The sequence below is a fragment of the Gopherus evgoodei genome, chromosome 2, assembly GCF_007399415.2.
Source record: "Gopherus evgoodei ecotype Sinaloan lineage chromosome 2, rGopEvg1_v1.p, whole genome shotgun sequence".
Taxonomy (NCBI): domain Eukaryota; kingdom Metazoa; phylum Chordata; order Testudines; family Testudinidae; genus Gopherus; species Gopherus evgoodei.
The window spans coordinates 131,870,405-131,897,636 of NC_044323.1; the positions used below are offsets into that span (position 1 = coordinate 131,870,405).

Sequence of the window (27,232 nt, forward strand, 5' to 3'; positions counted from 1 at the left end):
GCGGATGTCATTGCAGAGCCATTGACCATTATCTTTGAAAACTCATGGCCATCGGGTGAGGTCTGGAATGACTAGTAAAAGGCTAATGTAGTGCCCATCTTTAAAAAAGGGAAGAAGGAGGATCTGGGGAACTACAGCCTAACCTCAGTCCCTGGAAAAATCATGGAGCAGGTCCTCAAGGAATCAATTTTGAAGCATTTTGAGGAGGAAAGTGATCAGGAACAGTCAGCATGGATTCACCCAGGGCAAGTCATGCCTGATTAACCTAATTGCCTTTCTACGATGAGATAACTGGCTCTGTGTATGAGGGGAAAGCAACGGACGTGTTATTCCTTGACCTTTGCAAAGCTTTTGATATGGTCTCCCACAGTATTCTTGCCAGCAAGTTAAAGAGGTATGGGCTGGATGAATGGACTATAAGGTGGATAGAAAGCTGGCTAGATCGTTGGACTTAACAGGTAGTGATCAATGGTTCCATGTCTAGTTGGTAGCTGGTATCAAGCGGAGTGCCCCAAGAGTCGGTCCTGGGGCTGGTTTTGTTCAATATCATTATTAATGATCTGGAGGATGGTGTCGATTGCACCCTCAGCAAGTTTGCAGATGACACTAAACTGGGAGGAGTGGTAGATACGCTGGAGGGTAGGGATAGGATAGAGAGGGATCTAGACGAATTAGAGGACTGGGCCAAAAGAAATCTGATGAGGTACAACAAGGACAAGTGCAGAGTCCTGCACTTAGGAAGGAAGAATCCCACGCACTGCTACAGACTAGGGACCGAGTGGCTAGGCAGCAGTTCTGCAGAAAAGAACCTGGGGATTACAGTGGATGAGAAGCTGGATATGAGTCAACAGTGTGCCCAAGAAGGCTAACGGCATTTTGGGCTGTATAAGTAGGGGCAGTGCCAGCAGATCGAGGGATGTAATCATTCCCATCTATTCGGCATTGGTGAGGCCTCATCTGGAGTGCTGTGTCCAGTTTTGTGCCCCACAGCACAAGAAGGATGTGGAAAAATTGGAAAGAGTCCGGGGAGGGCAACAAAAATTATTAGGGGGCTGGAGCACATGATTTATGAGGCGAGACTGAGGGAACTGGGATTTTTTAGTCTGCAGCAGAGAAGAATGAGGGGGGATTTGATAGCTACTTTCAACTACTTGAAAGGGGGTTCCAAAGAGGATGGATCTAGACTGTTCAGAGGTACCAGATGATAGAATAAAGCGTAATGGTCTCAAGTTGCAGTGAAGGAGGTTTAGGTTGGATATTAGGAAAAACTTTTTCACTAGGAGGGTGGTGAAGCACTGGAATGGATTACCTAGGGAGATGGTGGAATCTTCTTCTTTAGAGGTTTTTAAGGTCAGGTTTGACAAAGCCCTGGCTGGGATGATTTAGTTGGGGATTAGGTCCTGCTTTGAGCAGGGGGTTGCACTAGATGACCTCCTGAGGTCTCTGCCAACCCTATGATTCTTTCTTCATTACAGCCATCAGGCAACCCGTTGCTAAACGGACTGACAACCCAGGACTCCTAACTCTTGTTTCTGTGCTCTACTCACTAGGTCAGGGTGGCCACTGGAAACACTACCTCTTGGATGGACATAGCAATCCTCGCTTCTCGAGTCAGGGAGATCCTTGGCGAAAGCAGTAGCCATGTTGGCACAACTCTTCAGGAAAGGTGATGTAGGATGAGAAGGTCCCACCAGTTGAACTTACACTCAAAGGTTTAAAGTTCAGCTCACTTGGAGTGACAAATAAGGGCTCAGGTTGATGCCGGGTTTAATACAACCTGTTTACCCATTGCACTGCTTTTTAATACTATCTCAAATGCTCCTATGCTACTGCTACACCTGAGGGATGTATTAGTTTCCTGTTCCTTTAAAAAATAAATATGTAAGGACTGAGGAGAAGGGAAGTCATTGGGCTGGGAAGAAGAAAGCAGAGATGGTTGGCTCACCAGCAAAAAGAAAGAAAAAGTGTAAGAAAAAGTTCACGACTGCTTGCCCAGTTTAGTACTGGCTAATCTCTTCAAACACAACTACTTATCGAATGACAATTTGGGGCTCCATATTTATTGGCTCCCATACACTCTGTGGCCTATAAAAGGTGCAAGGCAATGGCTCAATGAACAAGAAGATGCCATCTTTATATAATCACTTTTCTGGGTAGAACTGCATTTTATTAGTATTTATTTGTATTACAGTAGCATCTAGGAGCCCTCGTCATGGACCAGGCCCCCCATTGTGTTAGGCAATGGACAAACACAAAACAAAAAGGCAGTCTTTGACTCCAGGGGCTTAAAATCTACGCATGAAACAAGAGAGAACAGATGGATCCAGACAGGGTCATACAAGGAAACAATGTGACAGTATTGGTCAGCATGAAACACAGTGGTCTTGGCACACTAGCAGCCTAACCACTATCAAGTTTTATGTAGGCATTAAAGTAGAGTTTTGACGAGGGAAAATAACTCCTGGCGGCAGTTGGTCTCTATTGCTTGCTTGTAAAAGACTGTGTCTGAATCTTTTCATTCTTTCAAACAGTTAGCCAAAGGACATTTGGATTTTCAGTGCTGTAAAGAATGCTGCATTAAGAATGACGTTTTCTTTTAAAAAGCAGTTGAATAGTATCTTTGTGCCAAGCAGACAAGTGCTTTGCAGTCTTTTTGGTAACAGGAACAGTAGCATATAAACTTAGATTACTTTTAGTAACCACTGCAGAATAATAACAGTGTCATTACTTCTGTAAATGAATGCAGGATCAATAGAAGTGTGTGTCGTCATGGTGGAAATGTTCTAGCTGATGAATACTGTATACAGATGCTCCCCGACTTATGCAAGGCGTTCCATTCCGGAATGCCTTGCGTAACTCGAATTTTCATACGTCGGAAACGCATCTCTGACTATTATGCAAAATAAATAAATAAATAAAACATACGACGACAACAACAACAACAAAAATCCCAAACCTCCTCCTATTTCTAGCTTACAGAACTTTTTCTGTAAATTCAGATTTGCGTACGTCAGATTTACGTAACTCGGGGAGTGTCTGTATGCCTTTTTTATTAATCTTTGCAAAATCAGAGCATTTTCTCCATTTAGTAGAATTTATTACTGGTAGTGAATACTGAGTCATTTAGTGTGTGTGTGTGTAACACTGACAGACCCTAGTTATCGGTGGGTGGGACTGAACCCGGGACATTTGGAGCTTCGTGCATGAGCCTCCACTGCATGAGTTAAAAGCCACATGACCCTTAGCAAAGGCTGTAGAGCAGACTTATTTAATTCTCTCTAAGTGGTCTTGGTGTCACTAGATGAGGCAGAACACCGCACCCAGGAGGTGTGTGGTTTACATACTTCCACTAGCTGAGGAAGCGCGTCCTGAGCTTCAGAGACTTCCCAGCTGAAATCCCAGACAAGCCCCTTCTTGTAACACTGACAGACTCTGGTTGTCAGTGGGCACATCGAACCTGGGACTTATGGAGCTAAATGCATGAGCCTCTACTGCAGGTGGCCACATGGTCCTTAGCTAAGGCTTTAGAGCGGACTCGTTAATTTCAAAGTGGTCTTGGTGCCACTAGCTGGGACACAGCACCATACCCAGGTGGTGCGTGAGTTGCATAGGTGTGGGTATGTCCACTTCATAGTAGTGACCACTCCTGCTTGCCAACGAACCACCTTACACAATAGCATTTGGTGGATCTTTACAATAAGAAGTAAAAACAAGTTAGGTAGTTACTGCCACCATTTTCAGTCCCCAGTCTAGCAAGGAGAGGTTCATAGGTGAATCCCCTGTGCCTCTGTTGAGCCCCCATGAATTCCAGCTCCCTTCCCTTCCAGTCAGCCGGCCAGTGCAGGAATCTGCCTGCACATCTCCTCGGGATCAGGTCCAAGGTGTATACATTTTCCAGGGCTAAAGGCCTGATCCCTTTTATAATGCCAAGCAGCACAACTCAAAGGCAGACAAGTTTGACTCAATTACTTTCTGTCTCAGTTTGTTTATTACTACATGGACAGAGATTAATGTGAGAGATGGGAAATAAACCAATACACTGAAGTAGAAAAGCAAAACTTAACTTGGCTGGAAACAAGAAGAGAAATGATTGAGAAACAACCCTTAAGTACATACAGGATCAGCACACTAAGCTGATACTGTATTGTAAATGAGACCTGACTCCCGTCACTGTCTTGAGAAATGGAGAAGCTACCCACTCACCTCGGTGTGCAGAACAATTGAGCCTACCAGGCCTGACGTATTGTTGACCTGCTTCTGTGTAGTTGTTTACATCAGAGCAAGGTGAATATAACAATGGTGTCAGATCAGAATACAGTAGCTGCTCATTAGTAGCAACATAGCCTTTTTGCTACATTGCTCCAAAGCAGCTATTGCTGTTATGGGGAGTGCTGACAATTCACAGCAGAGAAAATAATTCCAGGGGAAATGCTGCTCATAAGCGGTGGAAGCCTTTGTTTGTGGATTTTGGGTTTGGCTTTGTTCTCTCTGGGTCCTGGACGGGGTTAGAGGTGCAACCAGGTTTCTGCCAATCTCCCTGCTACAGTCTCTTATCTATTCAGAATTGTAAGTAAGAAAAGGCGGTCATAGTCTTTCGTTTTTTTTCCATTTGCATATGTGTACTTGCTGGAAGTAGCTTAAATTGTGTTTCTGCTGGAGAAAGTTTCTTTCTATTGTTTATAAGTTGAAAGACCCTATAACTTTTTACCATCTAAAGTGCAGAGATAAACCTTTTACTTTTTTCTTTTTTATTAAAAGTTTTGCTTTTGAAGACCTGTTTGATTTTTTTTTTCCCAGTTGAGGCTCTAGGGAATTGAGTCTGTATATACCAGGGAATTGATGGGGAGAAGGAAAGGTAAATTTCCTCTTCGTGTTAGATTCACAGAACTTGAATCTGTATTGCCTCTGGGAGAAGGGGAGAGAGAAACTTGATCTCTCTGTGTTGTGTTTCAAGGATTTGAATCACGGTATCTCCTAGTGTACCCAGGCAGGAAAGATCTGGGAGGAGGTAAAGTGGTGGGAGGGAATGGTTTATTTCCCTTTGTTGTGAGACTCAAGGAATCTGGGTCTTGGGGTCCCCTGGGAAGGTTTTGGGGGGACCAAAGGGTATCAGGCCCTAGAAATTCCTGATTGGTGGCAGCGCTACAGAATCTAAGCTGGTAATTAAGCGTAGAGGACTTTATGCTAGTACCCATATCCTGGACGCTAAGGTCCAGATTTGGGAATTATACTATGACACAAGTGTCTACTGTAATAGCATTTTTGATGTAGCACTTAATGCTAGGGACTAGCAATCAGATGCAGTTCAGGATCTGGCTCTTAATTCTCCTGTTTCACTATTTTTCCAGTTGATATCTTACAGTTGCTGAGGATGTACGTTTCTGGAGATTACCATTTTAACTCAGATAACTGATCCATCCATCCTGCAACCAAAATCTGCAATTACCTTTATACTACTCATGAGGAGTGCCACTGAATTCAACAGCACTCCATGGATGTGCAGACTCCGTTGGTAGGATCTGGGCCATCTACAGCAGAGATGCTGTAAAATTTCCTTACGCTAAAAGATTTGCAGGCTGACACCTGGCAGGGAATCCAGGAAGACTCAGCTTAAGTTCTATGGATACAGAATTCCTGCACAAGAAGACTGATGGAATGCTCTGCACTTTGTCCCCCGCTGGATAAAATCACACCAGTTATAAAAGGATTGACCAAAATCAATCATTCATACTGCACACCATAACATCCAGAAAAATGTATAGTAATACACTAACGTCTAATTAAAGTAAATATATGAATTCAGGAGAGAGGATTATTCTAAACCGTGATAAATAGTCAGATCACGCTCTGTATTTCCCATCAATATTTAACTTAGAAACAATTGGCTAATGGTGAACCAGCGATTAGCATGCAAAATAGAGCCCTTGTGCTATAAAGTATAGGTTTCCAATGTGTGTATGCTAAGAGCTGCTTGGCACAGCAAAAGAAGAGGCTGTGTGTTTAACAAATGTCCTCATAATGAGCTCAATTGAAAAGCTTATTTAAGGTTTCTGTATTCATTCCAGACCCCTCCAGCTGTCATATTTGTCACATCAGCAGTAGGCTAATGTTTATCCTGTTCTGGTTGATAAATCAGACTATATGGGAAAAAAATTCTCACTTGTGCTATTTGTTACAGTTTTTCATAAGAGTAGGAATAGAGCATAAAATCAGCTTCTAATTTAACTATTTTTTAAAATAAACCGCTCAGATTTAAATATTTAACACTGAGAAACTATAATGTAAAGGATATTAAAGATGTTCATCTAGTAAATGTATTCACAGAAGTCTGAGCCCACATTGCTCCATCTCCATGAGATGAATAAAATATCAGATCACAGATTCTAAAACTGATGACTCTTTTTCTCAGTAGGTGGCAAAATTAGAATGTCAGATATAATCTTAGGGCTCAGTTTTAGTTGAATTACATCTTGATTCCACAGCCTATAAAAATAGATGCCCGATTCTGCCTACTGTAGCACACGTGACCAACACACGTTTTCCTGGGCTGAGCCCTGTGGATAACCGGAAGCTTGTAAAATTTTAAACCTTTCATGTAAACATTTCTCCCCTCTCCTTGCCCCGGAAGAAGATTCACGGTCATGCACACTTACAAATCACTGAATTATGCATGGAGCCCAAATCCTGCCGGGGCTGCTGAATGCTCTCACCTCCCATTCAAGTAAGTGGGAGCTGAGGGCTCTCAGAAGGGGTCAGCACTTTACAGGACTGTAACTGGCCACTTTGTCTACAATATAATTTTAACAAAAATCATGTTTACTGAGCACCACCAAGTTCAACTGGTGCAGATTCACTTACCTTTTTATTTCATTATTATTATTTTAAATTAAAACTGGCCCAAACTAAGCGGTTACATTTTAGGCTCTTACCCCATCTCACTGCAGAAGTGACTAAATACTTTGCTTAAAAAAGAGCTGATTATACTGTATTCCAGTAGCATGCAGTCCAAGCTACTGGCCACTGCCTTCATGGGCCTTCCAGAGGCAGACTTCCCAAGTCCCTCACAAGCCTTCACTACCCCAGCACCAGGCAGAAGCAGTGGAGATCATACGGGACTAGGGCCTACTCCCATTCCCTTCCTTCCACTAGCTCTAGGGCAGTTGCACCCAATGCAACCTCCATCTCCAGTACTCAGAGGTTGAAAGCCCATCACTTTCACTGGCTCCAGACTCTCCTGGCACTTTTCCCTTGTGATGTCACCTGCATTCTACTCAGTTCAGCACCAAACCTACCTCAGCAATAACTTGCTTTCCCTGGCCGGCCACTTTGTGTCAGCAATGGAAATAGGCAAGGGTTAAAAGTGATTTTTTTTTTTAAAGGAGTGAGATTTAATTGTACAAAACGGAGGCAAGCGCTAAGCATCATTAGAGAGCAAGAGTTATAAGTAATTTTAAAATCACAGAAAAAACTGAAGTTAAATAAGGGCTTGTCTGCAGTGGCACTTTACAGCACTGCAACCTTCTTGCTCAGGAGTGTGAAAACCCCCGAGTGCTGCAAGTTGCAGCGCTGTAACGTGCCAGTGTAGACAGTGCCCCAGCGCTGGAAGCCACGCCCCTCATGGAGGTGGGTTTTTCAGAGTGCTGGGAGAGAGCCATTCTGCCACGACTACAAAGGCCACGTTAAAGCGCTGCCATGGCAATGCTTAAACGTTGCCAGTGTAGACAAGCCTTAAATGTCCTTTAAGAGGTAAAGGCTAAAATCTTTTTCTTTAAAATCATTAAGCAGGGTTAAACCATAAATTAAATAAAGATGGAGCTAACACATCTGTCTTTGGGCCTGATCCTGCAAAACCCTGCCCATCAGACTAACTTTACTCATGCGAGTAGTACACTGAGCTGCAATGGGAAGGCAAAGGGTTCCATGCCAGTGGATCCTAAGGCTGTATACCCTCACAGTGTAGATCACGTCCTTAAAAGATTCTGTTCCCACTTACCTCAACCCGTCTTAGCATTGGAGGGTTTGATTTTGCCATCCATGTAGCAACAGCCTTTTCAAAATCTAGCATTTTTAATCTAATCTATATCTTCTCCTAGCATGCTACAATAGGCTACTTATTTCAGTTCCATTACAGTAATAATACCTAGCTTTTATATAGCCCTCTTCATCACTAAACCTGAACGTATTTCATAATTTTTTAATGTATTTAGCCTCATTACACCTCCGTGGGGTAGGGAAGCACTATTATCCCATTTTGCAGATGGAGAGCTGAGGCAAGGAAAGGCTGAACATTTATTTCCTGGACCTGAGGCATTATCTTTCTAGCTCTAATTTCTATTAGTCTTGTAATGGGCAAACCTCAGAAGGTATGGTCTCGTTAGCCAAGTACAGTCTACCCTCAGTGGAGGAGGAACCTGGCTAGGATTCTCAAAAGAACAGGTTGCCTTGTAAGATTTCAAACATGGCCTGGGGTTCCTGTCACATTCGAAATACCATGATTCACAAATTATTCCAGCTTCTGGCAGCTGCCACTAAGTGCAGAAAACACCGGCATTTAACTTGAATTGAACTGATGGTTTTGAACTTCCAGAAACATTTGTTATAAAAAGATTGACTCCCATTGATGACATACATAGTTTAAGTTTACTGAGAATGCCTTGGGATAAAGTTACTTTGCCTGCTCTTGTAAACTGTCACCTGATCATCAGCCAGAAGGAACGGTAAAAATATTTTGCTACAGAATTTTTGCTCACATACCCCCTGCACAGGGGTAAATCTTACTCACAATGAACTGAGGTATCTCACTTAGAAAATGCCACTGTTTTTTCTATTTAGTTTACAATAATCAGTCACTCAGAATAATCATGACTTTATTTAGCATGGTTTTAAATAGCATTTTTAAAGCTCTCCTCTCACTACTTTTTCATGCGATTTGATTTTTAACTCTAAATGCACTACCAAGCCCTGAGCAGCCTACAACTGCCAGGGTTTGCCAGATGAGTGACTTCAATTTTGGTTCAAGTAGCCATGTTCCTTGAAGTGAAGTTCTATAATCCTGCAGGGTACTGAAGCCTGCAGTGTATTTATATTCCTTTAAAAATTCAACTACATATTAAAAAATATAGGCTACATTTTTAAAATAAATGTCACGGGTGTACAGAGATTAGATGTGGGAAGCAACTGATAGGGGTACTGATTCTGATAGAGCTAATGATTTGAAACTGTGCAAGCATAAAAAGATTTATACACATGGCCAGACCTAACCTTGATTATGTTAGTTAAAATGGTATATCTTATCTGCATCATCACTTGCTTGCCTATGGTAAAAGGCTAGAAAAAACAGCAGACATGGTATATAACAGACCATACACGATGATGCCATATACATTTAGTTACAGATAGTCCACATTTTAGAACAATAACCATACACCAAATTTAAGTTAAATGGATTTACCCTTCTGTCTATTTTGGGCCCAATTCTGTGAGATGCTGAGTTCCCTCAACTCTCACAGTGGGAAGTAAGGGAGCTCACTTCTTCACAGCACTGGACTGCTTGCACCTCAATGATTTACTACACACCATTACGCCTTATTGCTCACTTTATTTAGAAAGGCTTCACAAGATCCTGAAGTCTCACAAATACCCATCATGAGATCCAACAGGTGAGTTGAGGAATGACACTGCATAGAATAGGCTTCCCCCTATTTGACATCTTCCTCCCACCTAAAGCTACAGCACTCCAAATGTGCAAAGTTTACATGGAAAAGGTGGTGTAAATGGAACATGGTGTCACAAAGGATCAACTAGACTCCTCCCCGCACACCCCATTAGATCATGGTTTCTGATCATTTCTTCTCTGCCACGGCTAAATTCAAAGGCCAAAATCTAAAGCATAAAAACTTTAACACATTCTCTCTTATATTCTAGATAGATTACAAATATAGTCCAGACTGCAAGATTCTATAAAAATCAGACTCCAACATATTACAAACCTCCCAAACAAATACAAAAAAAATCCTCCCCACATCAGATAAACCAAACACAAAATCTTATATGATCCCCAATAGGTTTAACATTAAAAAGTTACCTCTGCAATCGGCTATGGCAATCCCGCATCTAAATCCCTTCATCAGATTAATTATTTATATTCAAGTTTGGTCTTGGCAATAACAGATTACAACGCTAAGCAAAACTGAACTGGATAAACTGAGTAATGCTCTCGATCAGCAAACACACAGCAGCAAAGCAGCATGTTTTCCATCTGGAGTAACAGAACCTAATGAAGTCTCCATTTTGATTAAACCATGGAGAATTAAGGCAAAAGCAACATATATCATTTTTAAAGGCCAGTTTTATTGATTTGGTAGCGTGAATCCTAAAAACTTTAATCTCTTCTTTCTACAATGTATTCACTGATGCAGTTTGGCTGGCTTTTTGACAGAGGGTTCACTTGCGAGGCTGGTTGATGTGCTGATTGACATGTTGTGGATGAGGAAGCTTTTCCACAGAGGGATGAGGTTTTTGGTGAGCCACCTGAGCTGCAGCTGGAGGGAAGTCTTTATCACCCTGTTAAAGAACATGCCAGTAAAAATACAAACATTTAAAAAACATGCCACCCAGTTCAAACTGATAGTATTTTTTTTTTATTTGAAGCATAACGAACACATGAAAAACACTGTGACTCCCTCTAATTCCCTTCTTCCTTTGCAGACACACTGCATGCATTCTATCTTGGCATTTTTAACAGGGATTTTGTCAACTTAAAAAAACAAACAAACACTTCTGTCTGAAAATTTTCACCTACTGTTGTTCCAAGTAGCACCTAAAATGACTGTATCTTACAGATTGGAGAGAGATTTTTCTGTTTTTGATTTCTGCAGTGTCAGCGCTTTGTGTGAAGTCAGGCTATGTCTACACTACAATTTACGTTGGGAAAACGTACGTCGCTCAGGGGTGTGAATAAACGGTCCCTTGAGTGACACAAGTTACACTGACATAAGTGCTCATGTGCACAGCGCTGCTGGGGGGTGAGTTTCTTCCACTGACATAGCTACTGCCACTCATTCAGGTGGTTTTATGTCGATGAGAAAGCTCTCTCATGTTGGCACAGAGCCTCTTCACCAGACGTGCTGCAGTGGCACAGTTGTTGTTTAGACATGGCCCCAGTTTCTCTGATTACTATGCTCAGTTTCCTTATTTGTGACAATTTTTTTTGACACAGCAGCAAGGGAGGGGAAAACATTTAAAAACAGGAGAAAGTAGTTTGTTAAACCATACAAGTAAACAGAATTCCGCCAGGAGAGCTGCATACTCAGACTGCCTTTAACTCAATAGTATAAACATGGCTTAGATTTCAAGTTTAAAACGTCCCTTTTAAAGAAGCATTGGTCCCACCTGTGCCATCATCACTTAACACCTACTCTGCAAAACCCAGCCAATTGCAGAAGTATCTATTTGCTGTACAATCAGCAAGGAATCAGGCAGCTGCTTATTTCTGTTTGTGAAGTCATCCCTGTCAACCCTTCAAAAAGCAATAGAGGACAATCATTAGCATCCAAAGGGGCAGGGACTAGAGAGGGAGCATCACCATACACCATACACCATCATCTAAACACTGGGGAAGAATCTAATTTTCTTATGTTTATGCCAGAAACATTTTAACTTCTGCTCATTGGCAGATTGACAACGTTGTACAAAGTGATTTTACACAAAACAGAAATCTTATGTCTGCTTTATTTTCCCTCTATTTTACCCTAATGTCCCCTCTCTATCTTGTCAAGTTCGCCTTTCCTCTTTCAGGGCCATATTGTTCATTAGAGAGATAAGGTGGGAGAGGTGATATATTTTATTGGACCATTTTTATTGCTGAAAGACAAACTTTGAGCTACAGAGAGCTTTTCTTCAGGCCTGAGAAAGGTACTCAGTGTCACAACTAAATACACGGTGAAACAGATTGTTTAACATAAGAAAACATATTCTAAAAAGAAGAGCTCTGTGTGGCTTGAAAGCTTGTCTCTTTCACCAACAGAAATTAGTCCAATAAAAGATAATACATTACCCACCTAGTCTAGTCTATGAGACCATTACAGGTGAAGTGCCTATTAACATCTCTTCAGACATAGAACAAAAATGAGTAAGTTAGTGAGTTACATATTGTTGTAATAAGCTATGAATTCAGTGTTTTTAGTTAGACTGTGATAGTTAGTGTCTAGCAAAGTTATGAATTTGTTTGTCTTTTGAAACTGTTGTGCAGATTTCCCTCAGGACAAAGACTGAGAGGTCAAATATGAAATGAAGGTTAGTGAAAGTGTTGGCCCATGAGTGATATGGTGTTTGTCTTTTATCACTTTTCTATGTGACTGCGTTTGAGAGCATAGTAATTGTCTGGTTTCACCCACACAGTTGTTGTTGGGATATTTAGTGCATTGGATGAGGTACACCACAAGGATAGGCATATGTAGGACTCATGGATCTTAAAGGTGTGTTGTGGGAGGTACTGGTCATCATAGCAGTGGAAATAGGTAGGCAGGTTTTGCATCTGTTGATCTGACAGGGTCCAGTGCTCCTTTGACTTGGTGTGTCCTGGTTTGTGGGGGGCTTGCTTCTGATGAGCTTACTGAGATCAGGGGGTTGTTTGAAGGCCAGAAGAGGGGGTTTGGGAAAGATTTCTTTCAGATCCCCATTGAATATGGGCTATAATTGTTTAACGATGCCCTGGATGGGTTACAGTGTTGGGTGGCAGGTGACAACTAGTGGTGTGATGTTGGAGATTCTCCCCCCTCCCCTCCACCCCGTACTGAAGTGGGTTCTCTCAGGGAATTTGGATGGCCTGTTCCACGATGCAATCTACTTCTCTGGTAGACTGTTCTTGTTTGATAAAGGCAGTTTTTAGTGTGTTAAGGTGTGTATCTCGCACTCTCTCCTCTGAGCATATTCTGTGGTATCCGAGGACCTCGCTGTATATAACAGATTGCTTGGTGTGTTTGGGGTGGATCTCTGAAGGTGGGTGTGGTGATCCGTGGGTTTCTTGTATATGGTTGTCTGAAGGGTTCCATTGTTGCAGCTGATCATCGTGTTCTGGACGTTGAGGCTGGTGTGGGAGTGTTCCAGATAGAGTTTAATGGACAGGTGGTGGCTGTTGAAGTTGTGGTGGAAATCTATGAGGGAGGTTAGGTCGTCTGTCCAGAGGATGAAAATATCATCAATGTATCTCAGGTATATCATTGGTTTTGTGGTGCATTTGTCCAGAAATGCTTCCTCATGAGGGCCTATGAACAGGCTGGATTATTGGGGAGCCATTCTAGTACCCACAGCTATTCCCATGACTTGGAAAAAATATTTGTTGTTGCATGTAAAATTGTTATGGGTGACAATGAAATGGATGAATTTGGTGATGTGTTTTGGCTGGATATCTGAGTGTTGTCCTTTGTCTTGTAGATATTTAACGCAGGCAGTGATGCCATCATTGTGAGGGATGTTGGTGTATAGGTGTCAAGGATAGTGTTCTGAGGAAGATTGTAATGTTGCAGAGTTTGTGGAGGAAGTCGGCTGTGTCATGGAGGAAGCTGTCCCTTTGTGTGGTGAGTGGTTTGAGGATGGTTTCTATAAGTCCTGATATTCCTTCAATAAAAGTGCCATACCCAGATATGATGGGCCTGCCTGGGTTCCCCTGTTTATGTATCTTGGGAAGCATGTAGAAGGTCTCTGGGGGCAGTTTACGGGGGATGAGGTTGTAGAGTTTTTCTTGGAGTTATTTGGGAAAGAATTTGATGATATCCTTAAATTCCTGGTTGAACTATGGTGTGTATGTGTCTCTGAGTTCTTTATAGTAGGTGGTGTCAGACAGTTGGCAGTTGGTCTCGCTGATGTAGTCATCACAGCTGAAGACTAGAATGGTGCACCATTTGTCTGCTGGTTTGATCACTATCTGATGGCTGCATTGCAGGGACAGTGTTACTGTCCTCTCAGCAGTAGAGACTGTGGTGGATGTAATGTTTAAGGATTTCAGTCAATTTTTTCCCTGAAGCTATCAATGTAATGATCAAGTGTGTTATTTCTGTCTATTGTGGGGTCTCCAGTCAGATGATTCTATGTGGGTGAAACCAGGCAATCACTGCGCTCTTGCATGAACTCTCACAGAAAAATGATAAAAGATAAAAACACTGTCTCACCTGTGGGTGAACACTTTTCACAAAACAATCACACGATATCTGACCTCTCAGATCTCATCCTCAAAGGAAACCTGCACAACACCAGCACAAGATGAGTCTGGGAATTTAAATTCAGAACTCTATTATGAGTTTTAGTGTCTAGCAAAGACACTGGATTTATGGCTTATTACAACAATCTAACTCACTAACCCCTACCCCTTTTTTTGGCCAAAGACTAGGGAGGATGCTCTCAGGCCACTTCACCCTGAATGGTCTCTTAGAACATGTGTTAACTACTTATGCTAAACAATCTGTTCCAACTTGCATCTAGTTGTGACACTCTGAGTACCATTCCTAGACCTGAAGAGCTCTGTGTAGTTAGAAATCTTGTCTTTTTCACCAACAGAAGTTGGTCCAATGAAAGATACTATCTCACCTACCTTGTGTCTCTAATATCCTGGGGTCAACATAGCTACAACATTGCAAACATTAGGCTAACTATAATTTTCACCATTAAATTGCTTCATTTAATCCCACTCTGCACTACATTTTTCTCTTTTTTGAAGATATTTTCTTCTCTGAACTCATAATTTCCCCTCTTTTTTCTCCTCTGCAGTCATTGATTTTTTTTTTTTTTTTTTTTTTGGTACCCTCTCCTACTTCCCTCTCACATATGCTTGAGATGGCGGCCTCAATGCAGGTCTTGTTAACATAGTAAATGTGACTGGTGAGTGTTTTAGAAGGCAAGCAGTTGTCAAAGTGAGTCTATCACTGTCCTTCAGAAATGTCTCTGTGCCATGAAGAGAACCACTCTGTGTCCTGCTGAAGGATGCAGTTGTCAAAGTGGCTCCCAGTTCAAACACTGGTTTTTTTTTGGTGGTGGCGAACTGACAAAGTTTGAGGATCAAGGCCACCACAGTAGAGCCTGGAGGTGCAGCACTGCCTGCCTGAGCTATAGAGTGCAAATCACTGGCTGCAAGCATGCTGCAGATCACCATAGTAATCTACCAAGGAGTCAAGCGTTTCCTAAAGAGCAAGATACAAGCTAGAGGAAGGAAAAGTCGCAAGGTAACTAAGGAAAGGACTTCCCGTCTATTTTCACTAAGCCTGGACCTTGTAGATTTACAAAGTCCAGGTCCCCTTTTTTGTTATACTCAGCAACATGAAGGATGTTTGTATGTTACCAAGGCAAATTTCACAATTTTAGAGATGACAAAGTGAGACTAAAGCTTCTAAATTGTAATGTAAATGTTTTTGTCTGTAAACAAACAAACCAACCAACCCCCAAAACATCTCAGGATGAAATCCTCAAAGGCACAGTAATGCTGAGCTTTATGCAGGGGAAGGCCAGCACAACTATATCGGTGAAATACACACCCAATCTCATTTTGAGGCCAGCACTTCTCTGCTACTCTAGCTCAAGAGCTTAAGCAAATGGCAGCAGCCCCTTCTTGGCACTTCAGATCTTGTGACTATATCACTTCCCCAGTATGGATCTATGGCCTATCTCAGTGGTTCCCAAACTTTAACAACCTGTGAACCCTTTTCATTAAAATGTCAAGCCTTGCAAACCCCCTCCTAAAAATGAATGTTTCCAGGGATTTTCTCATTTACCTGAGTATAAATTATAAAAGCAGTGATCTTGGAAATATAAAATTTGTTTTTATGGCATGCTTATTCTACACTATTTATTATTAATTATTATTTATCATTACACTATTTTTATTAAATTATGAAAACAGCAACACTCTTCCAAGATTTCACTTTCATAGCTTGTATCACTTCGAATAAGCCTGTTATAAAACAAGGCTCCCATGTTTCATCAAAGAATTTCAGATGTGAAACAGCATGAAGGTATTTAAAAAGCCAACTCAGAGAGTTCCTCCTACAGCATTCAGGTCGTGAGCAGTCCAGGCAAACAACGCATGTTACAACAAAGCTTAAACTTGTTCTTCATAATAACTTTAAAAACAATATTATTTAATTTTAAAAACAGCAAAAAATATCCACCTCCCTTTCCAATCCTTATAAGGAGTCTTGAAGTTTAAATCTCCTCAGTGTGATAGATATGCTTGCTTTTATCTGTTTAGCTCTTGGAAGTCCAGGGGTTCTGGGCTGCTGGCCCCATTCTGCCCAGGGTCCCTAGGGACAGCTCTGTCCGCCATTAGGGAATTTTTTCCCAAGAATCCCCTGTAACATTTTACGAACCTCCATCTGGGAACCACTGGCCTATCCCAATTACCACCATCAGGCTGGGTTGGCATGGAAACCTTTCACAGTTCACAGGGAGCATATGCTTGGCCTTTCCACTGGCACCCACTAGAGTTCCATTGCAGGACTTAAGTCTTGCAGAGGACATTGTGGTGGCCAGGCACATACAAGAGTGCAAATTCTTCCTAACTGATTCTGACAAGACTATTCACAGCAGCTTGACCACTGATTTAAATGGTTCTCTGGCTCCATCCCCACAAAATAAATGAAACTTACCAACTGAGCACTGCAGTCTCGTAAGGGCGTGGGGTCTGGGTCAAACAACACTTAACTGTAACGAATTTATTTACACTCATTTAACCCATGCTTAGCTTAGTTTCACCTCACCAATCCGTGGTAATATGGTTGATACAAGCTTGGGTAATTCATTCTGAGTATATAGGGAGATTAAGTTACATTCCATACATTGACAATTACAGCGAGCTTGGGCATGAATTATTATTAAATTAATCACGTCATGTTGATATTCATGCCTTAGCTCTATTATAATTATAGGAAGCAACTAAAACACATATTTATCATTTCTGAGCACTGATAGTTGTTAGAAAAAAGTTCATCCAGAAGAAACTAGACTGTGAAACGCTTACATCAGTATACCCACAAGTAATCCCATTGACTTTAATGGACTATTTCCATGAAAGGTGCTCACATTTGTAAGTAAGGGTTGCACATGTAGTCCTATGTATGTGCACAGTGATGGAGCTAATAATGTTAATGTAGGCAATTGCACTGTTAAGCTCGTTTTTTCAGGATTCTCATTACTTGATTACATCTATGCATCTCCGCACAATATAATTTTAATGAGACGTTTATGTCTGAGCTGCAATGAGGATGCAAGTGCTTCTATCATATCACATGCACAGAGTTATCTTGTAAAGCTGGATCTGTGTGGATGGACCCTTATGCTTGTGTGGTGCCCATTTGACTTCAGCAGGTGTCTAACCACATGGATCAACCTACTGGAGATGACCTGTATGTAACTAAGTTTTGAAAAAAGTGATGCAGTAGCATCAAGGATATAGGACAAAGTCCAACAGTTTCACATTTTTAAACTCACAAACTAAAACAGTAGAAACAATTTCAATATATCTATTCATCCATAACCTAACCAAATAAAAAAATACTTAAGGAGGCTTAAAGAAAGTATAAATATAAACCCCAATCAAGTCAAATATGAGAGGGAAGGGAAAAGATCACAATTAAGAATCTTTTTCTAATCAGTGATGAAGTGAGAAGGCCTCTTAATCAAAGGACTGAAATGAAATTAACACATAAACTCACTCTTGCAATGACACCGGAGATGAACACCGTTGGTTTAGGTGGGCTGGAAAATAAGAAAGATTATAGTTATTTAATTGATTTGTTCAACTTTACTTCCCCTCGGGGAAAAAAAAAACAGGTACAGCAGCACTAAGACTTTGTTAACCTAATATAAGATGACTCTGAGTATTCTTGACAATTAATGGATGCTTGAAATAGAAAAGACAAATTCTCCTTTGTTTTGCTACACTAATTAGCCCATTAGAGCCAAGAACACTGATGGAACTTTTCTTTGGCTGCTGTATCTTCCAGTTAATTGATGGGCACAGTAGACTAGTCCATCAACACTGTGTTGCTTATTTAAAGTTAGGGGTCTTTTGTTTGTAGTGGTTTGCAAATCCTCAATTAACACATCAAAGCTGCCGGCAATATTTTTAGGCTTCGTATATTTGTGCTGCAAAAGACAATGAAACTAGTAGTTAGACTAAACTTGCTGCTGTGATGCAGAATAAAAACAGATTGCAAGTTGTTAGTCAAGAAGAATAAGTTTTCTGAGCCTCAGAAAAAGCAATACCCAGTACTTTTCTCAGAAACGTTTATAACATTACCACTCCAAATACAAGACTATAGATGCATGTCTGTTAAAAACAAAATCTTATACTCTAAGAAGCTAATTTGGCTCTTGTTTTTCCCACATGCAAACTCTCATTCACCTTTATAAAAGTTGGAACAAAGCAGAGTTTGACTGCAAACCTTATCTACACAAGAGAACTGTACAAAACACACTCCCACAGGCACTAGCACTGGTTCAACTAAATTGGTACCAGCTGTGGGAGTCATACGTTTATTCCTCCACTTGCACAGCACCCTACTGATTTCTGTGGAGTTCTGGGCAAATGCAGCAGTATGTTTGTGTGGAATTCATCACAGGATTGGGGTCTTAGATCATTGTTAATTTCAGTTCCACATCAGCACCAAAAATCTCTGCAATACACATAACCCATAAAGAAAAAAAAATTTAAAGATGAACTAAGCAATCAGATGATTCATCATAAGAATACTACATAGCACTTTACAACTGCACAACTCTTTGCAAACACTAATGAATTCCTATAGCTTTTAAAAAAAATTATCTTATTAGATGCTCAAAGGAAATATATAACCAGCAAACAGAATAAGTTGTTAATCATAAGTAGTGATTTAATTAATTCTTAACCATCAGTTAAAATAGTATTATATCACTATATTATCTGAAAAACCCTGCTCTTCTTTTTGTAACAGCACAAATCATCTCCTCTAGAAAACTAAAAATAGCAAGGAAGAAAGGGAAAGAATAGTTTGACAGGAAAACAATAGAGAGAGGCCAGCTAGTAAGACAAATCCATTTGAAAGCACCTGTAATGGCAGAAGAATATTTTAATTAATTCTCTTTTAACACTATTTACTAGGTGGTATCTGGAACCCAACATCTTAACTTCACGCTAGCTATGTTGGTGGATGGAGGTTACACGCAACACAGATACACTGGATTTCTGAGCAGTAGTCTAAGATTCCATTTACAAACTTTATGGAGAAACTTTAATTAAACACTTAAAGACATATTAAAGGAAATGATTAGTAAACAAAGAAAAATGAATGGCAAATGATTCTTTAATAATACACGAAAACCTAGTTTTAAATCACACTTGCTAGGAACACAATTATTTTCTGCCATGACATTTTTAAAGAGGCTACATAATGGCAAATCTGAATCTGATGGAATTTTTCTTATATTCTCACTGTGACCTTTCAGTATTCACTGTGCTCTTATGATGCATGAAATTCAAAAGCAGGTTTGTATTTCCTGCAAAAAGCTTGTGTGTACTGGACCCGCTATGCTTTGTCAACCTGCCACCACATACCATTATGTGCACCATGCTTCCTGCCACTTTAAAAAGGGAGGGGGCAGGTGTGGCTAGGAGCAACACGAGTTTAAAAAAAGGGAATTTTTGACATCACAATTGTTTTAAAACACCTCTTCCAACTGCAAGCTCTACAAAGCCTTTTGGGAACTCTGGTTTTCTGGGTCATATTATTCAAAGAACTTGTTCCTACAAGGTATCCAGCCCCTTGAACTCCAATGAAGGTAACAAACTGAGAGCTCATGCTAGGTTTGTGCTTTTTTTTTTTTCATTTGGTCATACTCTGTCTTCTTGCTCTTGCCAAAGAAATTACACTGAAGATTCTGTAAGTCTTTAAAATCGCCTTCATAATCAATTTAGTTCAAGAGCAGTTTGAGGATGGCATTTCAGATGGAATAGCAGAACTAACTAATGAGACAGTTGAGACAAAAATTAGGAATACTTGTTTCCTGATAGTCTTCTGATTTAATTCACCCTTCTTAATAAATTCCTGGCTTCTCCCATTAGCTCTGCACATATATCCTGAGGCTGTTGCTGATCTATGGCCTGGTCTACACTACACGTTTATACCGAATTTAGCAGCATTAAACCGAATTAACCCTGCACCCATCCACACAACGAAGCCCTTTATTTTGATATAAAGGGCTCATAATATCGATATCTGTACTCCTCCCCGACAAGAGGAGTAGCACTGAAATTGGTATTGCCATTTCGAATTAGGGTTAGTGTGGCCACAATTCGATGGTTTTGGCCTCTGGGAGCTATCCCGCATTGCACCACTGTGACCGCTCTGGATAGCCATCTGAACTCGGATGCACTGGCCAGGTAAACAGGAAAAGCCCCGCAAAATTTTGAATTTCATTTCCTGTTTGCCCAACGTGGAGCGCTGAACAGCACGGGTAGCCATGCAGTCCCAAATCCAAAAAGAGCTCCAGCATGGACCGTACGGGAGATACTGGATCTGATCGCTGTATGGGGAGACAAATCTGTTCTATCAGAGCTCCGTTACAGAAGACGAAATGCCAAAGCATTTGAAAAAATCTCCAGGCTATGATAGACAGAGGCCACACAGGGACTCAACACAGTGCTGCGTGACAAGCGTAACGGAAAGCCAAAGAATCCAATGGACGCTCATGGAGGGAGGGAGGGGGGACTGAGGACTCGAGCTATCCCACAGTTCCTGCAGTCTCCGAAAAGCATTTGCATTCTTGGCTGAGCTCCCAATGCCTGAAGGGTCAAAAACATTGTCGCCAGTGGTTCAGCGTATATGTCGTCAATTTACCTCCTTCTCCCCTGTCTAAGAAAAGGGAAAAAATTGTTTCTCGCCTCTTTTCAATGTCACCGTATGTCTACTGGATGCTGCTGGTAGACAGAGTGTTGCAGCGCTAAACAGCAGCATCCTCTCCCCTCCCTGATGGTAGACGGTGCAATATGACTGATAGTCATCCTCATCATCATCCCGTGAGTGCTCCTGGCTGGCCTTGGTGAGGTCGGCCGGGGATGCCTGGGCAAAAATGGGAATGACTCCTGCTCATTCCCTTCTTTAAGCTTTGTCTTCTGGAGATTCAGTCCTGGCAGACGGTACAATAGGGCTAGTAACTATTCTCATCATAGCAGCTGGAGGCATCTAATGGAGATTCTGGACTATCATAGCAGCAGGAGGCTGCGCTCCTCTCCCCCCCTCCCTTTAATGTCCTACCTGGAATATCATAGCAGCTGGAGGCTGCCTCCCCCTCATTTTATCTCACTAAAAAGTCATTGTTTATTATTCCTGCATTCTTTATTACTTCATCACTCAAATGGGGAGATAACTGCCACGGTAGCCCAGGAGGGTTAGGGGAGGAGGGAAGCAATGGGTGGGATTGTTGCAGGGGCACCCCCTAGAATGGCATGCAGCTCATCATTTCTGTGGGATATCTGGGGCTCTGACCCGGAGCGGCTGTGCTCTCTGGTTCTCTAGCAGACTTGCCCCATATTCTAGGCAGGACTGAGTCTATTTTTAGACAAAACATAAAGAAGGGAATGACCTGGGGAGTCATTCCCGTTTTTGTCCATGCGCTCCCGGCCGACCTCAGCGAGGCCAGCCAGGAGCACTCATGACAGCAGCAGACGGTACAATAGGACTGGTAACCATCATTGCCAATTTCCAAAGCAGCAGACGGTGCAATAGGGCTGGTAACCATCTCTGCTACCTTGCAAAGGCAAATCAATGCTGCTGTGTAGCACTTCAGTACCACCTCTGTCAGCAGCATCCAGGACACTTAGGGTGACAGTGACAAAAGGCTAAATGGGCTCCATGGTTGCCATGCTATGGCGACTGCCAGGGCAATCCAGGGAAAAAGGGCATGAAATGATTGTCTGCCATTGCTTTCACAGAGGAAGGATTGAGTGACGACATTTACCCAGAATCACCCGTGACACTGTTTTTGCCCCATCATGCACTGGGATCTCAACCAAGAATTCCAATGAGCGGGGTAGACTGCAGGAACTATGGGATAGAGCTAATCACAGTGCAACGCTTCGGAAATTGACGCTAGCCTCAGTACATGGACACACACCGTCGAATTAATGTGCTTAGTGTGGCTGCGTGCACTCGACTTTATACAATCTGTTTTTAAAAAACGGTTTCTGTAAAATCAGAATAATCCCATAGTGTAGATATACCCTTAGTTGCACTGCCCAGTACTAGGGTGTAATTGCTACCAAAAACTTCAGCTAAACCACAGAAACCCTTAATGCTAACTGTAATATAGACAGCTACATTAACAAATCCCGTAGAAGCACTGCAGCAAAAGAAAAACAATCCAAATGGTAACATTCAATTGTTTTAATTTCCTCCCCCAGTAAAGATCCATACTGAACTGATTTTAACTTACATACCAGAGTCGTTTTCCTCTGACAGCAGCCTCTTGACTTCTCTCTTCCTGTCTAAGGGTACGTCTACACTACGGGATAATTCCAATTTTACATAAACCAGTTTTATAAAACAGATTGTATAAAGAAGAGTGCACGTGGCCACACTAAGCACATTAATTCGGCGGTGTGCATCCATGGTCCGAGGCTAGCGTCGATTTCCAGAGCGTTGCACTGTGGGTAGCTATTCCATAGCGATCCCATAGTTCCCGCAGTCTCCCCCGCCCCTTAGAATTCTGGGTTGAGAGCCCAGTGGCTGATGAGGCAAAAATCATTGTCGCGGGTGGTTCTGGGCAGATGTCGTCAGTCATTTCTTCCTCCGGGAAAGCAACAGCAGACAATACTTTCGCGCCCTTTTTCCCTGGATTGCCCTGGCAGACACCATAGCACGGCAACCATGGAGCCCGTTCAGCTTTTTTTTTTTTTTTTACAGTCACCGTATGTGTACTGGATGCCGCGGACAGAGGCGATACTCCAGCGCTACACAGCAGCATTCATTTGCTTTTGCATGATAGCAGAGATGGTTACCAGTAGTTCTGTACCGTCTGCTGCCAGAGTAATCTGGCAATGAGATGACAGTTATCTGTCATTCTGTACTGTCTGCTGCTATCATGGGTGCCCCTGGCTGAGATCGGCCGAGGGCACAAAAGCAAAACTGGGAATGACTCCCCGAGTCAATCCATCCTTTATGATTTCTAAAAATAGAGTCAGTCCTGTCTAGAATATGAGGCAAGTATACTAGAGAACCAGTGTATCAGAGAGCACAGCTGTTCCATGTCAGATCCCACAGAAATGATGAGCTACATGCCATTCACGGGGGGTGCCCCTGCAACAACCCCACCCGTTGCTTCCCTCCTCCCCCAGCCTTCCTGGGCTACCGTGGCAGTGTCCCCCCCATTTGTGTCATGAAGTTATAAAGAATGCAGGAATAAGAAACAGTGATTTGTTAGTGAGATAAAATGAGGGGGAGGCAGCCTCCCGGTGCTATGACAGACCAGGCAGGACATTAAGCGGTGCGGGGGAGAGGAGCCCAGCATGCCGCTGCTATGATAGTCCAGGCAAGACAGAATCTTTTCTTTACACAGGAAAGGGAGGGGGCTGATGGAGCTCAGCCCCCAGTTGCTATGATGAAGATAGTCACCAGCCACTCTGTACCATCTACTGGGAATGACCGAGAATCATTCCTATTTTCACCCAGGCGCCCCCGCCCAGCCTCACCTGAAGCCAGCCAGGAGCACTTACGGGTTGATAAGAAGGAGGGTTACCAGTCCTACTGCACCATCTGCCACCGGGGAGGTGAGAGGAGCAGATACTGCTCTTCACTGCTGCCGCATCGCGTCTACCACCAGCATTCAGTAGACATAGGGTGACATTGAAAGAAGTCAAGAAACGATTTCTTTCCCTTTTCTTTCACGTGCGGGGTTGGGGAGTAAATAGACGAGCTATTCCCTGAACCATGCCGGACAATGTGTTTGAACCTACAGGCATTGGGAGCTCAGCCAAGAATGCAAATACTTTTTGGAGACTGCTGGGGATTGTGGGATAGCTGGAGTCCTCAGTACCCCCTCCCTCCCTCCATGAGTGTCCATTTGAGTCTCTGGCTTCCCGTTATGCCTGTCACGCAGCACTGTGTAGCCTGGAGATTTTTTTTTCAAACGCTTTGGCATTTCGTCTTCTGGAACGGAGCTCTGATAGAACAGATTTGTTTCCCCATACAGCGGTCAGATTCAGTATCTCCCGTACGGTCCATGCTGGAGCTCTTTTTGGATTTGGGACTGCATTGCCACCCATGCTGATCACAGCTCTACGCTGGGCAAACAGGAAATGAAAATCAAAATTTCGCGGGGCTTTTCCTGTCTATCTGGCCACTGCATCTGAGTTCAGATTGCTGTCCAGAGCGGTCACAGTGGTGCACTGTGGGATACCGCCTGGAGGCCAATACCATCAATTTGCGGCCACACTAATCCTAATCCGATATGATAATACCGATTTTAGCGCTACTCCTCTCGTCGGGGAGGAGTACAGAAACCGATTTAAAGAGCCCTTTATATCGATATAAAGGGCCTCGTAGTGTGGACGGTACAGCGTTAAATCGGTTTAACGCTGCTAAAATCAGTTTTCACGCGTAGTATAGACCAGGCCTAAAGTGACCCAAATGCTCTTCTAGTCTAATCCACACAAGCTATGTCAAAGAGACAAAGGTGGCTTTATACCACTTTGTTTTCCTGGCTGTGGGGCCAACCTGATTCCAGTCCAACTCCCCCAGTGAAAGGGACAGCAACCTGTCAGTAAGTGCACAGTCAAATCCTATTTCTTCTTTAGCAGAAAAAAAGGAAACCTAGTCATAGCTACAAACTATTGGGTTACAGTATATGTTTGTATGCTACATTAAATCCACTGGCTCTCCTGTCCATTTCTGCTAGACCTCTTTGTCTCCTAAAGATCTTTGAAAATCAAGATCCTCAGCTTTTGTCTTTGAAGATCTGAATAACTATGACATGTGCCAATGCAGATTTAAAATGATAACAAAAGGCCATGGTACACTGAATCAGTAGTTCTCTCACTCTAATTCACAGGACCACTTTATGAGAGATCTTACCGGTGCACCTCTCATCCCGACCCCTTATTGCTTGGTTCTCAGAATGTTTAATTCTGTAAACCATTAGACGAGCCCCAAAGCCTACAGTTTTAGAACCATTGCACTGAGACATTTACTGTGTTTGCAGTAGTCCAATATATACTACTGTTGCTCAAAAACACCTGCTAAAAATAGGGGTTGGGGGACATTTGCATGTCAACAGAACCTCCAAAAAGAGCAGGCTATCATTGCTACATTTGTAATACACTTTCCAGTGCTTTAAATTCTACTGGTGTTTTACGCTAAGTACAACCCACATTTCTAGTATTTTATAACCTGTGATGGTTGCTTTGAGGATATATTTAATCTGATAAAAATTGTTGTTGTTGTTGTTGTTTTGAAGATGCAACATTACTTTTTCTAGGCTTTAGTAAACAAAAAAGTGAAAAAAAATTACTGTTACTAAAATAGAATTCTTATACATGCTTTTACTATTTTATATTTGATAGACACATTTATTTAAGTTTAAATAAAAGATAAAGTAGGTCTTATTTAAGGAATACAAGACTAAATTTGCCAGGATTGTTTAAAGTTCATGAAAATACTTTCATAAGGAATTCTAGTTTTATTATAACATGTGGAGAAAAACCCCACCTTTAAGATTTGAATGTACAAAGCACTTATTCCAATTTCACATGTGCAATACTGTCAAAAATTGTACCTTTTAAACATCACAAATTTTACTGGGTTCATTTGCACTGAAAGTATCCAAGTATGATAGAGTGTTCTATTATTTCATAGTACGAAAGCTTAAACAAGGTGTTTACTAACATTACAAGAAAATGATAGAAAAGATAGAATACTTGAAAAGACCACTAAACTAGATGAAATAAGATATTATGAATACTAAAAGCTCATGTCTTCATTCTGCAGGGGTTTTAAATCTGTGAGTTCAAGTCTCACAGATATACTGTGAAGAATGACCATATGCTGGAGTTAAAAATTAATAATATGGAAGTCCCTAGAGAATGCATAATATTACATTATTTTTAAGGGAGAGACTGCATAATTCAGTATTTGAACCCTGTTGTACACATGGATGATGCTCATTGTCTTTACAGAGTTAATTAGTTGGGAGATAGAAGCATGAAGAAAAAGTGCAAGAAACAGAAAATAAAGAAATAAAGAAATTGCTAACTTCCAACATGGCAGAACTTCAACTTTCCATACTAGGACCAGTGTTGTTTCATATCTTTATCAGTGTTGTGGAAAAGGGGATAAACAGTGAGATGATAAAATCTGGCAGCTAACACAATTACTTTGGGAAGTCAAGATTAGAAAAAAATTGTGAGAAATTCTCCACTGCCCTCACAGAGCTAGATGATGGAGAAGCACAGTAACAGATGAAATTCAGTGCAGACTAATGCAAAGCCCTGAACACCAGAAGGAATAATTTGAGCTACTGATATATTGTGCACTGGTGGTTAGAAAGCCAAACAAAAATATTAGGATGAATAAAGAAGGGAACAGAAACAGTACTGAAATTGTTAATTATAACTCGTTTAGAATACTGCATTCAATCTTGGCAACTCCATAGCGAGACAGATAAAATCGAAAGGGTACAGAGATGGACAAGGGAAAGGATCAGAAGCATGGAGGGCTGTCCATAATAGAGATTGAGGCAGCACGTTTGAAACTGATAAAAGAAAATACTTTTTAAAGAGAGCATAATTAATCTGGTGTGGCAAACTCAGGACACTGAGCTACCAAGCGTGGGGTAGTAATTAGTCCCAGAAGGCTTAACCCTGGAGGAATAAGGTTCAGCTGGAACAAGGGTTACCAGGGAGGTAATTGGTTTCAGCTGGCCCCAATGGCTGGAGACCTTTTTAAACCCTCCCTGGGAGGGAAGCAGGGGGGAAGGAGAGAAGCAGAGTTGCTGCCAGCGAGTAGAGGCAGCTGAACTCTAAAAAGCTTTTCTGGCAAGGCAGGTGGGGCTCTCCCCAGAAGGAGAGGAAAACAGAACAAGGGCCTGACTTAGAAGGGATCAGCCAGACCCTGCACGACTGTGAAGGACTTTTGCTTTGCCCAAGCCTGTCTCTCCAAGGCTGAGGAGGACTGAGCTAGGGGAGGAGAGACAAGTACTTTGCCACACGTGGTGTCAG

At 41.9% G+C, this 27,232-nt stretch overlaps 1 protein-coding gene across 2 annotated transcripts in view; it reads right to left on the reverse strand.

Moving 5' to 3' along the window:
- Positions 1–9,583: 9,583 nt before the first annotated feature.
- Positions 9,584–27,232, reverse strand: part of DAP (death associated protein) — a 90,742-nt gene continuing 73,093 nt past the window's right edge. For both annotated transcript variants that reach the window (XM_030551714.1, XM_030551715.1), the window contains 2 exons: positions 17,700–17,742; positions 9,584–10,563 (listed from right to left, as the gene is read on the reverse strand). In XM_030551714.1, coding sequence (XP_030407574.1) covers positions 10,444–10,563; positions 17,700–17,742 — 163 coding nt within the window. In that variant the 3' untranslated portion in view covers positions 9,584–10,443. The remainder of the gene's footprint in view (positions 10,564–17,699; positions 17,743–27,232) is intronic.